General features: G+C 45.1%; 1 protein-coding gene across 1 annotated transcript; it reads left to right on the top strand.

Annotated features, from left to right (window-relative positions):
- Positions 1–13,600: 13,600 nt before the first annotated feature.
- On the top strand, positions 13,601–14,911 carry CCR75_009348 (uncharacterized protein; the record flags this gene model as incomplete). Its single annotated transcript, XM_067967389.1, has 1 exon — positions 13,601–14,911. The coding sequence occupies one exon, from the start codon at positions 13,601–13,603 to the stop codon at positions 14,909–14,911; it is 1,311 nt and encodes a 436-aa protein (XP_067821183.1).
- Positions 14,912–15,200: the final 289 nt, after the last annotated feature.

The raw sequence follows: 15,200 nt of genomic DNA, 5'->3' as shown, positions 1-15,200 counted from the left end.
GTCACATAGCCACGTTCTAAACGACTGGCTTGTGACACCGACTGAGCACGTTCACGTGTCATCGGCGGAGCTTTAGACTCCGAATCCTCTATATCAGAACCATTATGGATCATGGTCGGAGCATAAGGCGTTGTGGTTATACCCATTGGAGAAGCAGCTGCCTCTATATGCAGCGCTCTCATTACCTGTCCCTGCGCTTGTCAGAGCAGACGACGAGACAGCATTCATTATGTTGCTGTCTCCATGTTGTGAGCCAAGAGAAAAGTTTGGATGGGCAATAATGCGCCATAATCCTTCCTTATGAGCTTGTTGTCCGCATCACTACTATGAGGTGACGGCAACGGTGTCGACTCACTGTAGTCGACAATGAGCGACGGATCAACATCCTCACTGTTAAAGTGGGATGGATCCTTTAGCTCTGTTAACGCGACAGCAGCGGTAGCTGTCGGCGTTTCGTCTTAGGCATTTGACGCGGCCGGCGAATTAACGCGCCGCGTGCGCTTAGTGTGAGGTTGAGTGGGCGTCTTCGCAGACGACCCACAAACGTGGCTCCGCATAGGTGGCATCTTTGGCGCCGTTTATGGAAACACGAGCGCTAGAGTAATTGAGTGAACTTGCGGCACGCAAACCTGCTCGCAATTCCTCTCTCCTCTTTGACGAATTTAAAATTTAAAATTTGATATTTAAGGGGGAGATGGTATAACGGGCTAAAGTTGGCCTAATGTTACACAGTCCCCGTTAAGTACACTTGGTGTTCTTAAGGGGATGGTCAATTACTCAAATAAAGTAATTAGACCCACCACTCGGGTGTGGTCCACATTTGTACCCAATCCTTCTGTATGATGCACATAGGTGCATTCACATTAGGAGGGATGACGCCTAGCGTCATCCGTGAGGACGGCTAGCGTCATCCGTGAGGACGGCTAGCGTCATCCGTTACGCTAGGTATCTAAAAAGATATGCTCGCAATACATATTAAGTATTATCTATTGAGGTAACATTTTAATTGGTAAAAATAGGTATTTGTATTTAGTTGTATTGAATACAAATCAGTTTGAAAACTACTTCCTACTTGATAAGTGCGCACGAAGAGCCGGATAACCGCTCCCGTGACGACTCTTAATCAAGGTACTTTGTGTATTGGGTGAGATCGCTAACGCGCCCACCACAGCTACCTCACTGCACGCAAGAATAGCAGGTTCAACCGCTTCCTTGCTGTGCTACGGTATGTGTCTAAGTAGAGCGTGGCCGCATTACGACGTGCCCGCCTACAATAAAATTTCTTGTGGCTATGATTTAATTGGAGAATAGAACGACGCATCTTTCGTTGACGAATCTACTGGGGCAATGAAATTGTCGGAAATAGTTATTTTGCTGAAAAGGTGGGGTATGCCACGGACATGGCTGGAGGTATGGATACTGAAGCATCTCTGAGAAATTTGGCAGATTACGACTACTTATTTGCTCCGGCTGATAGCTCGAAATTAAAAGTAACGATGAAATTTATCAATTGGTACCTGCAACGAAAAATGAATTTATGATTGTGCCGAAACAAATCATTGGTCACATAAGTTTGCGAGACATCGAGATAAGAAGAAGTCGCGGCAGAAATCGCCCCAAGGTGGACACAAAAGCGAGCATGAGAAAATCTGGGGCTTGATGAGTTCGGTTCATTTGATGACTGTTTGATCAAATCGTCTTTTCGATCACTTCATACCGACATGTGAGATGACGGTCGCATTAAAGCAAGATATGTAAGGATACCACGACGTTAAGTGCGGCAATGGCATTAATGTGTATAAGACAATGGAAAGAGGCAATGTATCCGGAATTATTAGCGCTAAAAGAAAAAGGCGTACCAGGAATGATTTGCAAATATGAAATGCCAAATGGAAGTAAAACAATCAAGATTACGTGAATATTTGACCTTCAAACGGACCATCTGGACAATGTCGTCAAATTTCGAGCCCGGATTGTTATGTGAAACAACAAATAACGTCTTGGATATGATTACATGGAGACATTTGTCCAGTGGCTCGCATGGCTACGTTTCGATTATTTGTAGCAGTATGTATACAGTTGAAGCTTCCATTAAACAAGGCAACATAAACTCCCTGTATTCGCTGGAAAGCTACCCGTGCAAGATAAATAACACAATTACGTCATCAATAAAGCCCTTTATGAGTTAAAATAATTCGGGCGTGAATGGAATTTGAAAGTATAAGGCTGGTTTATCGATTTTGGATTCAGGCAGTGTCGCACTCAGCCATGTTTGTATACAACAAGCACGACGGCGAATTCGCGATAATTCTTCTCTACGTTGACGACATCCTGCGTGCTACGGCGAATGTTGATTTCAAGATAAAATGTTTTAAAGACCGGATACGGACGATGAAATTTACGATTAAGGATTCCTCAACACTTATTCAGGCGTGGAAGAGAAACAGAATTATAGTTGTATCAAGATTCACCAGAAAGCATTGACCACCGTGGAAATCCACCAATGGTTGTGGTGGAGGAGGAAAAATTAGATTCTACCTATGTGTCGGATCTAGAGCCATGACCATCTCTAACCTTCTCACGACCAAAATGGTATGACTCAACTTCTTGAAAAAAATACCAGGACTTAGGCGTGCTACCTTAGCATTCCCAACGTGGATTCTTATTAGCTATGCCTACGGAAGTTTATACAGGTGAGCCTACGAGAGAAGAATGAGAAAACGATGTGGATTGTCACGGTTTGTAGGCGCACTGTCATCCTCGTTAGAGGGATATCGCGCTTGTTGTCCTGCCGGTAGCGTTACAGCTCGAAATACACTACAAAGATGCATTTAATCTAAAACCTTACACTGTGGATAAATTATTCAGCGATTAACTTCAACGACGCGCACCCTGTTAAAATTCCGATGGAAATAACATTACGATTGACTTTAAAGGACATGGATACTGCGCAACGCAAGCAATCACCAGCGAATGGTAAAATAATTCCGTATCGTGAACTAACTGAATCTTTGATATTGCTGGCGAGATGCACGAGGCTAGGCTTAGCTTGTGTCGTTGGGCAGCTTAGCCGATAGGTGCAAAACCCAACCCAACAGCACATCGTGCAGCCAAGAGATTATTGCGATATGTTATTGGTACTAATATCCTGGTAATAGCTTACGCATGTACTAAAGAATCCGAATGAGTGGCAAGCTGACTGCTGATGGATATTGCGACCCGGATTGGAGTGATAAACCTGATACCACAAAAAGTGTGACTAGTTATGTGCATTGCATCGCAGGCGATGCTATAGCGTGGGCTCCTCGACGTCAACGTATTGTGGCGCAATCAACTGCCGAGGCAGATATGTTGCAGCATGCGAGGCATGCATGGAGAAACAAGGTCTGCAAAAAATTTTAATAAAAGTATTTCGCACATGGCTACGACTCGGCATTATAATCAAGCAGCGTTTGTAATGGCGACCGACTAACCCACCATACAGCCGTCGCACATGACACATTGAGCTGCGTTGGCACTATGCTTAAGATCTGGTGGCACAAAGGACAGCCGAATTATGGAAGTGCAGACTGATATTAAGCCTTCAGATTTGATGCCAAAAGCTCTCAACAGTAGCCGATTAGAGAAGTTAAGCTGCATGATTGACATGACCCTGGACAATATTCCGAAGTGACTACCTTCGGAGGAAGGTGTGTTGGAGTCAGCTCAAATTAGTTTGCTATCTTGTATGCACTTCAGGTAGAAATCAGTAGCGGGATTTGCTTGCGTATTAAGTACGCTTTGTTAGGCTCGGTATCCAGATATCTCCTCCTAATAACAGGTTGATAATTTGCGTGGGCGCGCTACTTCGTCTATTACGTCTAATACGACTTATCCTGTTTGGAAGAATGGAGCGATCAAAGACTCCAGTGGGTGGCAACGGATGTCACGTTGTGCATTCCTCATCTTTTCATTTGCTTCGTCCTGACCTCGAATACTTACGCCACCGTGCTTGAGGGGCGTGAACTCAATGTTGAAGTGGCTGCTTTGACTTTCATTAACGCAACAGCAAGACAATCTCTTCCTGTGAGCGGGATTCTTGCAGCGCAGAGAGAATTTGATAAAGCCCCTGCAAGCTCCTGTCGCCATTTTGTAGCAAAAGCAAATTTGCTTCCAGTGACAGCGACCAAGAAATCCTTTGTTGCGATATTCTGAAGCTTAATCACAAATGATTGCCAAAAAAGAAGTATACAACCGAGTGACATGGCTCCAGCGAGAATATAACAGGGCGTCCCGTTTCAAAATAATATTTCCTATAAGTTAAGAAGTACAAAATTATTATCTTTAATTAATGTTGACTTTATATTCCCTATATAACCAAATCTGGTTATGTTGACCCAATAAGACATTAGTTCTTTTGATAAGTCGATTTAAGGTCAAATCTACCCCGCTAATTGTTGCAAGACACGATAGGCGTCGCTTAAGGAGGCGCATCGCAAAGTTAGCTATTAGTATATAAAACTATTGTAGCGAAGAGTCATTATGACAGAGCTTAATATATCAATACAGTTTAACTAATTCTCAATTCTAAAGCCTTAGAATTTACCCTTAGTAGCTAAGCCTTCTTAGCTTCTTAGAACCTTTCTCAGTACGTCGTGTACGCGAAGTAGAAGAGGCACCCCACCTTTACTGTAATCAGAAGAGGTTGACTGGTACTGTTATCAGTACTAGCAAAAGGTGTCCCGTTACACCTGGTAGCACTTCGAAGTTTGTTTAACGTCCTTCGCACATTCCATCCAACATGGAAATGTTTGATGAAGAAGAAGGCTATTATGCAACACATGAAAGGGCCACTCATTCGAGTGACCTTGAATGGAGAGCGATCGAACGCATGTTTACGGTCGTAGGCGGGTCAGCCGTTAGCGCCATATTGTTCGCTGTACAAAGAGACAAGCAACACTGCGGATATAGCCGAGTTCATACAACATGAAATCGACGGGGCCTGAAAATAAGTAGCCATGCTTCACTAGCAAGGCTCTCAACACGCAGAGGTGTTGAGAGAACAGGTGCCAGAAGTTAGACCTGTTGAGAGAGCAGCATTCACATGCTGCTAGCAGGCCGACGCTTCCGCGTCGACCCAACAGCTCAAAGATCGGAGCCTCAAGTTTAGGGCAGTCCAAGGTGACTCCCATTCAAAATAGACGACGCCATTGAAGCTCGCGCATCAATGACTATGCGACGAAAGTGAAAGTTGGCATGTCCATCTTAGCCGGACGTATAAAACCTTAGGCGTTACGGCTCAAGCTTCACAACCCGTTAATTTTTTGGGGTCGTATGAGGTCTTTATGATCCGGATCAGGCAAACCTTTGAGCCACCACGTGCTGAATTCAGGGCTCGAGCAAGGCTTCTGAATTTGAAGCAGGGCAAGCTTAATCTTCACACTTATGCCAGCATTCAGGATTTTTTGTCAGTTCTATTGTTTGTCATCCCATAGATGAACAAACACAGGTAACTCTGTTGATTAAATGTGTTGCAGACGGTCCTGTCAAGACTCACCTATTCCAACTCAAACTAGAGACACTGGACCCAGCGATCTCTGTAGCGGAACAGGAAGGCATTAGCCTGAGACAGGCTTTCGTCCACTCTGGCGATCATCGTCCTTTGAGACGACAAGAAAACGGAGGTCCAGATCGTATTTACCTCTCGTATCTGGAGAGCGAGAAACCTCGCTCTTCAAGTCACACACGATTGCAAAAATGCAATCGTTGTCAATAGACGGAACACTACGCCTATGAGTGAAGCTTTACGCTTAGTGCCAAGAAACACTGAGCAAAAGACGGAACACTACGCCTATGAGTGTAGCTTCACGCTTAGTGCCAAGAAACACTGAGCGGAACGATCGATCTCCAAATACGACCAGCGGATGACGCGGATCCGACACTGTTGCGAAATGCAACGGTGAGACGGATCGTAAGAAAATGGTCGGGGTCAGTAGGAGCAAAGCGCCCTACTGAACCAGCAACGTCAAAAGAACTTGCAGGCCTTCTGACAAAAGTTGCTTCTCACACACCAGCATTGTGTGTAACTGCCCCATGTAGTGAGGTTAAGTGAGGTAAACCTCGTCATCTTGAAAAGCATAGTGGATAATAAATTGCCACTTAAGTCCTTAGTCGATCGTGTAGCGTCAAACAATTCCATTCGACGCCAATCGCTAGAAGTTCGCAGACTCAAATTTATTGAGCGCGACATACCTCTAATGAAGATGACAGTGCGCCTGGCATCAGGCGCATCTGTAACAGTAAAGAAACGCGTAATTGTATCCAATACACGTTAAAGGGTAAACAGTACGATAAAATTAAATGGTACTGGATTTGGATGACAAATTTGAAGTCATTATTGGGCTACCATGGCTTAGTAAGTACGAGCCATGCACAAACTGTCAGCATCAAGCCGTGCTTATGCCTGCCTCTAGTTCATCAGAGGGTCATCTGATGAACGTCTTGGAGCATCTACAAGCGTGTGGATTTTGTACGAGTGAGGGCAAAGGACTCACTTGTGGTTCAGCGTTGCACGACTGCAGAAGACCTCAGTGTGACAACTCGTCACACTGTGGAGTCGGATACCGACGGTTGTGCACAAGCACAGGCAGCGTCGAAGATCGACCACTCCGGAATAAGTTGAGTGGTACTAAACAAGGATGCTTGCTTCAAAAACAACATCCAAAAAACTAAACGGCTAATTACACGAGACAGTGCGACAATCCTAGATCGACTGGAGAGTCGATCGTAGAGGAATTCGCTGTAGTTGCGCAACCACAGCTCGAGGTAAAAAGAGAGGACCCTCCAAATAAGACTTGAGGGAATAAGTCCCCAAAATTCTGCTAGAAGAGTCCCCAGCAACCTGTGGTCAAACTCTCCCAGGTACCTTTGGAAATACATTCCAAAGAGGAAATTCAGACTTCAAATGTCTTAGTAAACACAGACCAAGTGTACGAGATTATACACTTGATCTGGTTGCGCCTCCGTAGTCAACTTTGGAGATAACTTAAATATTAACGCTTGAACGGAAACTGTTCTTGCGTTACAAGCGTAGTGGCAAAGTCAAGCAGATCTGCGTGTGTTTGTCATAGATAATAAGTACGTGGCCGATATTCGGTCGGCAATAGTATTTCCTAAGAGCGAACGGGTTTTCAGCAGCTCATCGAAAAGGGAAAGTGTCCTCGATGTGAAGACTCGGATCAAAAGTCTAACGTCTTAATCCTTTGAGTATTAAAGGAATATTGTTTATAAGAATTTGATCGAATTCAAATGTGTCTTTTCTGAATCCATACCGTGCAAGTAGCCCAAGGATAAAGACACTCGACGAAAAATCGACCTGATACCAAGTACGAAATATGTATGTGATGAGGCAGTGGTCATTTCCTCATGAAGAAGTAAATGGATAGCACATCTTTCTTCTTTGTTGAAGAAAATGAATAGGTCATGGAGCGCTGACTGTTAGCGTTCCTATGGGGGTATCAAGTAAATCTTAAATAAATATCTATTCCTGGCGATTGCGGACCAAGGCAGACAATTCAACGTGGTCTGTGACGCCAGAGATTTTGCAATCGGCTGAGCGATAATGTAATATGATACAAACGGCGCAGAGCGCGTCGTCTGCTGTCAATTGCGTCAGCTTCAACCAGCTAAAAGCAATTGTCAAGTGTATGACAAGGGGTTTCTTGGCCATCGGATATGTACTTGATAAGTTTAGGGTATATCGCTTGGTAATTAGACCATTCATGGTTTCTACGGACCATGTGTCTTTATGCGCATTCGCAAACAAAGTTTCCGATACTTGATCGCGTCTATATAAAAAAATAAGCACCGTTGGAAAAGAATCAGTCCTTAAAGCGAATGCAATGCTGTTGTACAATCCAACAATAAAAATAGGATGTAAATCGTTTGCTATGGTGAGATGGTTGTCTTTCTTCACGAAGTACAACTTCTTCGTGAAATATAAAACAGACGATTTTATGTCGTCACTAAGATCCCTTCGCGCCGGTCCGATTTGAGCCGGATGCGCAAATTAATAGTAATGATAAGACCACTGTTGCAACAATAATTGTTCCGTCGTCAACATTACTACCGACGTTAGACGAGCTTATCCAGAAAATAAGATTCTTAAAGGGCTTATGGATAAATTTAAAGATCCATCACAATACTTCTTGAAAGGATTGTCGAAATCGAATTGATTCTCAACGGATCCATACACAAAACGCAATGGTATTACAGACCATTGATGGTGACATAACTCGTGCCTTCCTTCCCACCCATAATAATTTGCAATGATGTACCATATATGAGACCAATAAGTGGGCATCGTGTGAGCTATGGACTTCGTATTCAGATATCCCGACGACAGTCACATGAACAACGGTATTATTGTGCTTGTTGATCTTATCAGCAAGATGGTTAATCTTCCTGCAGCCCTGGAGTCAATCGCTGCCAAAGGCTATGCTCGTGTCTTTGTTGACACGATAGTTCGACTCCATGAGTGTCCTTGTGAACTGGTCTCAGATCACGTCGGAGTTTTGGCAATCTGTGGCCAAATCACTTGGACCACAGTTGAAAATGTCTACTTCTGAACATCCTGAAACATATACTCAGAAAGAATGTGCAAATCGTATCACGAAGAGATACTTCGCGGATACGTCCACTCTTTTACAAGTTAGAGCAACTTCTTGACACTGGTGGAATTTGCCATCAATTCAGAGCAAAGCATACACCATTTATCGTGAACGGCTAACGCCATCCACGTTTACCTACTGTTGAGAGTGACTCTTATTGAAGGGAGGGACTCGCTCGAGCAAGGAGCGTTATGGGTGACCTCATCACGCATTGACTCTACGGTCGATGCGAAGGATATTAATGTCAATTCAATCAACATTAAATCGGACAAACTCAGTGATAGCGATAATGCTATTCCTGAATTTGATAATGATACCGAAATATTTAGCATCAAGAAAACAATATAGTGAGAGCAACAATGCTCTTTCTTATGAGAAGAATGACATATCCGCAGTGAACACCCGTCGCACTGAAGACAGAAACTAAAGCGAGTCGGCAGGAGAATTTCTGTTGAGTAGAGAAGCGGAGGTTCGTTTCGTACAGGATTTAATCGCTGATGCGGTGGACCGACAGAAACAGAACTCTGACGAAAATGGAAGAGCAGAGATTTTTTCATTTAGTGTTAATGATATTGTCCTGTTGTCAACCGTAAACCTACCAAAACATGTAGTGACGAAAGTGGGCAGCAATAAATTACTACCCAGGTATATCGATTCTTTTCGTGTACTGCACCGTCAAGGCAATGAATTCACGTGCCATCAGGACGAGGCTTCTTCCGGTTCCGAATCACACTGGAACATTCTAAGACATCTGCCAAAGCTTGATGGTCCTGAACCAAAGCAGGATAGTCTCAAAACAGAGTCTGGTTCTAACGATCCATACGTTCCACTGCATCCTCAAAGGACGAGAACTCTTGATGAGCTGTCACCAGCTCATTTTGAAGGAACCGATACGTCGCTTCATTCGCCAGTTTATCAACTGCAATTTTCGCACAAATTTCAACTGGTCACGAGAAACATCATCGACCCGCACCGCTAACTCGCGACGACGGGATCCGTTGCCGGATTTGAGTGGTGAAAAGCGTGTCCTAGTTAAACGCTTCTTTAATTACCTTGGAGTGAAGGGGAATTGAACGAGTTACCTCTTTCGATGGCGAGAGTATCCACCCGCGGGTAACCTTGTTCCCAACTGATGATGGACGTTCCGGGTCTCGTTCGACAGTACTAAAAGTCCCATTCTTATCGACAGACAGCCCATCAGGAACGAGCGCATTTCGCGCTCGTAAAAAAATTAAAGGAAATCAATCCCTTCGCGCATCTCATAAGAGATGAGCGTCCTCTAATGAGATTCTTCAAGGGTGTATGCCTCCGTAGGGGCATGATCTGCACCGTAAAAACAGCATGTAAATGAGTCCCTCCACGAGAGGCAAGGTAACCCTGCCTCTCTAAACAAACGCGGTGGCAGAGCACTTGGCACAGGACTTGGTGAACAACCCTGGCTAAGCTCCTGTGCAATTCTCCTGAGCAACATGTTGCTCAGTTGGAGCAGTTTGAGGCATTCGTGTTCGGACAGCGAAGAGCCGCGTCCGAGGTACAGAGCCATGCTGCGGCGGATTCCGTTATTCAGACTCAGGATGAGCTGAGGCGTGAGCAAGCTCGGAGCGAGGCTCTCAACAGGACTCTTGAGATGCTCTCTGCATGGCCGCATCAACCGAGGCCCATTCGAATGGACCCGCCAAAGTTCGATACAACTGCAGCGCACACAATTGTTATCTGGCTGTTAGCCGTGGAGCAATGCGGAGTAAGTCTGGACTTCATGTTTTGCATGCCGCCCGATCATAAGGGTTGAACGAAGCTCGTCGTCTTTGTAGGCAGACTGAGCAAGATGGCGCATTTAGCACTTTGTAAAACATCGATCACAGGCAAGGAGCCAGCTCTTTTGTTCCTGGATCATCATACCGACCACACGGGATGCCCAAGTTCATAGTATCCGACCGGGATCCACGTTTTACCTCAAGGTTCTGGCGACATGTGATTGAGCTGCTAGGTAGCAAGCTCCACATCTTGACCGCAGATCATCCCTAGATCGATGGTCAAACAGAACATGCCAATTGGGTCTTGGCGGAAGTCTTACGCACGATAGCAACTCTCAAAGAATGGAGCAAACAACTGCCCTTTGTGAAGTTCGCTATAAACAAAAGTGTCCACGCCAGTACGGGCAAGGCACCTATTTATATTGACGGAATGCGCCACCCTCGGACGCCAGTCTCGTTTGTGCGCAGTCCGAGGCGTAGTGAGGGAGGGCCCCTCACTATGCTCGGTGCGAAAGAGGGACATAGTTTTGTCAATATGACGATGACCCGCGAGGATATCATCTCAACGACAAAAATTTGCCCTAGTGACCCTGTCACTTTAGCAGTGGTCAATAAAACTTCGTCCTATGACCGACGTCTCGGCGTTTTCGCAGGCGAGTTTGATGCTTAAAGCTTGAGCGAGGCTCAACGCTTCGTGGATGAGCGATTAGCCATCACACGTAAAGCCCTTGACGCAATGGCAAGCGCACAGGACATGCAAAAGAATATGCTGACCGAAATGGTCGCAAAAAAATTGAACGCTTTAGAGTGGGTGAAAAGGTACTATTAAGTACTGCTACCCTACCTAAAAATACAATTTCTGTACTACCTGGAGGTACTACGAAGTTGTTGCCGCGTTTCATTGGGCCCTTTTATGGTGGTCGAAGAGGTTGGAGACCTAAATTATAGGCTCACCCTTCCCCCATACATGAAGATGCACCCCGTATTTTACGAGGGTCGCCTGAAACGGTACGTAGACCCAAATAAGGTCACATACCCCATCCGTCTAAAGAGACCGATGGTGACGCCGACGGTGAGTCGAGCGTCGATCGTGTGAGGGGGACGGAGAAGGCAAAAAAACTTTCAGCCGATCGACTCCAACCACGAAAAGGACTCGGAGAGCGAGGGACATTACGCGAGTAACGCGAGTAACGCGATTCCCTCAGCATTATCTTCTACAGAAGGTCCAAGCAAGACTTCAGGCGTTCATAACCCTGACGAGCCTTCGCTCGGACATCATAAAGATTTGAGGTCAGTTGCAAGACTTGACCCTCGAGATCCGCAATACGTCGTTCGGCAGCGCTTATCGCCCGCGACTGAACGGACTTAATAAGACCGCCGCGAGAAGTAGGTCCAGATCGCCACTTCTATAGGGCGCCGCCTGCACTGATGGATGCGGGTGGGAATCAACGCTTCCTTGTTAGAAGGTTGCTTGACAACCGCTCCGTAAGGCAAAGGTATCAGATCCTCGTCCAATGGAAGGGTTACCCGAAGAGTTTTGACTCTTGGGAACCGCTCGAGATGGTATCACGGGCTAAAGTTGCCCTAATGTTGCACGGTCCCGTCAAGAACACTGTGTGCTTAAGGGGATAATCAATTACTTAAATAAAGTAACTACACCCACCACTTGGATGTGGTTCACATTGTGACCCACTCTTGTGCATGTGATGCACAGGTGCTTTCACATTAGGAGAGACTACGCCTAGCGTCGTCCGTTACGAGAGGTATCTTAAAAGATACGCTCACAATACATATTAGTGTTATCTATAAAGATGACATTTTATGATTTGTAAAAATGAGTATTTATATTTGATACGAATAAATACAAATCAGTCTGAAAAACTACTTTCTTCCTACTTTGTAAGTGCTCATGAGGAGTCGGATCACTGCTTCTGTCATGACACGTTTACCAAAGTACTTGGTGCGTTGGGTGAGGTCACTTAGGCGCCCACCACAACTACCTCACGGCACACGAGAGTAGACGATTAAACCAATTACTCGCTGTGCTAGGGTGTGCTTAAGTAGAGCGTGGCCGCATTAATACGTGCCCGCCTACAAATGTCACGAAAATAAATTGAGAGGGTTTTGCTAAGCCGTCGAATTTGACGAATTGCGATAGCTACCTCTTTCCATGATAACAAATCAAGTTTCTCACTAGATAAAATTAAGTTTTACCCAAAGCTAAAGGGTACGGAATCGTGCTGGATGGTACGAGTGTAACGGGGTACTGCCGACTTGTACTGCTTCGTTACAAGTCCACTTCGCACTGCTTCAGTGCGAGTGGTGCCTCACGTCACTTTACGTACACTAGAACGTGCAGAGGAAGACTCTCTTTTGAACTACTTGCTTTAAAAGAGGGTTAAAAGTAAATTGTATTTAATATAATTAAGTTCTTCTGTTTCTACCTTTTTAATACGAACTTAACTATATACTTATACAAAACATGTAATAAAGTCTTCTCTGTCTCTCCGTTTGCGCGCGTCCAGTGCTGACTGGACTGTGGAGCAAGTAGATATAATGGCCTATTTCTTTTAGTGGATAAGCTTTCTGAATATTACTATGTAAAGTAATATTTTCCAAATATTATGTACCTTTTAGATAATAAAAGGTATTCATTAATATCCTTAAGTGTTAATTTCATGTAACGATACACCCCGTTACACGAGAATAGGTTTTGAATAACATTTCATTGTCGAGCAACTTTGGAAGCTTCATTTTTTAATTTCTATCGCCACAAAGATTTAATATAGCATTCTTAATTTCATGTTGACGTGTAGTAAAAAGATTCGCTATACAGTATCGGCGACTCAATTCTGACAAAGTTAGACCAAGTTTTAAGCTTTAGGCTTTGACAGCACAATCGTCAAATTCATTAACCTTCTTGTCTGCTAAGACTTTGCTGCAAAGATGTGTATTTGACGAATGCACACTCACAGCATCGACTTCACCATCAGTAGTAGTACTGGCTCGCAACAGTAGCTTCTATGCAGGCATTTGCCGGAGACGAAAAAATTACATGTGCGGCATGCTCCAACCATGTATAATTTTTATTTTCGTGAAAATACATAAGCTTAAGCTTTGGTGTTTGACTTTTTTTAACATTACCCCACAAATAATAAAATATTTGGTCGGAGCGCATTCCACCACAGACCGAGTAACATGTTGCGCCGCGTACTCCTAGGCCGCTCTCTCCAGGCACTAGCTATCGGGCGCCGCGCGGCACCTTTATTGCGTGTTTTCTTCTCTTCGTTACCCGAGGGTGTTTCACCTCTCACAATGCCATCCTTATCACCCACGATGGAGACAGGCTCGCTATCGACATGGCTTAAGAAAGAGGGTGAAGAAGTTAATGCCGGTGATGTGCTATGCCAGGTGGAGACGGACAAGGCCGTCGTCGATTACGAGATGCAGGACGATGTAGTTATAGCTAAAATCGTTTGTCCTGAAGGCTCTGCCGATCTGCCCATTGGAACTCTGCTCGCGTACACGGTGGAGGACTTGGATATGTACAAGAGTCTGCTTGAAAGCGGAGACCTAGCCAAGCTCTCGGTCGACTTCAACATCAAACCTCAAACTGATCCTGAAACTGCTTCAGTTGCTACCACAGTCTTCCCAGAAACGACACACAGCGATCGCGTGCCGCTAATCAAATTTCTGGGAAAACGCTCATTACTTCCCGAGTACAACCACCCGCCACCGGAGTCCTTGACAAAATCTGATCCTGAAGCACCGACTTCACAGCCCGTGGCGGTAACTACTGACGTCGCGTTTAAAAATGTCCCGCTTTCGAATATGCGCAAGATCATTGCCAAACGCCTCGCCGCCTCCAAGCAGGACGTTCCTCACAGCTATTCGAGCATTGACTGCGAAATTGATCGCACGCTACAATTTCGCAAGCAACTGAAAGCCAAACACGATGTGAAAGTCGGAATTAACGACTTTATTCTCAAAGCCGTTGCCCTTGCGCTGCGTGATGTCCCTGAAGCCAATTGCTTCTTTGACGACAAAACAAAAAGGGTGCAGCCAAATTCGAGTGTCGACGTCTCGGTAGCTGTCGCCACTCCATCGGGTCTAATTACTCCGATTGTACCTAAAGTGGACACTCTTGGACTCAGCGGCATCAATAAAATATTCTTGGAGATTGTGGCCCGCGCGCGTCAGAACCGACTCAAGCCTGAGGAGTTTCAAGGCGGCTCGTTTACTGTGTCCAACCTCGGTAGCTTCGGCATTGATGAGTTTCGAGCTGTAATCAATCCGCCCCAGGCTTGTATTCTAGCCGTTGGTGGCGGTCGCAAAGAAGTGCTGCCTCCTCTTGAGATCGTAGAAGGAATCAGTCCGGAGCCGCGGATTGCCACTCTTATGAATGTGACGCTGTCGTCCGACCGTCGCGTGGTTGATGACGTCATTGCAGGTCAATTTTTACAGGCATTTAAAGCCTACATGGAAAACCCAGAGCTTTTAGTCGTTTAGCTCTTTGAATGACGAACATTCGATACATTGCAATATCACAATACGTAGAGGCTACCAACGCAATAAAGATAGCCTCAAGCAAGTCTCTGTCCTGAAAGGTCCACCTGCTGTCTCGGTTTATCCATATTGTAGTTTGAATCTAGCTGGTGGGTTCTAGTATTCTGCTTTTTGCAATGTGCATTGGCTCTTGCCGCAACACGATCATATCTTGTCGGAATAATTGGTCAAACTATGGCGCTTTATTTGACTTATCTCGCAAGTCCTGCAAATTAGGCTTGGAAGCAAGCTC

Source organism: Bremia lactucae, linkage group LG5, assembly GCF_004359215.1.
Source record: "Bremia lactucae strain SF5 linkage group LG5, whole genome shotgun sequence".
Lineage (NCBI taxonomy): Eukaryota > Oomycota > Peronosporomycetes > Peronosporales > Peronosporaceae > Bremia > Bremia lactucae.
Note: the sequence above shows the minus strand (reverse complement) of the source record. Positions and strands in the feature narration are given on the sequence as shown.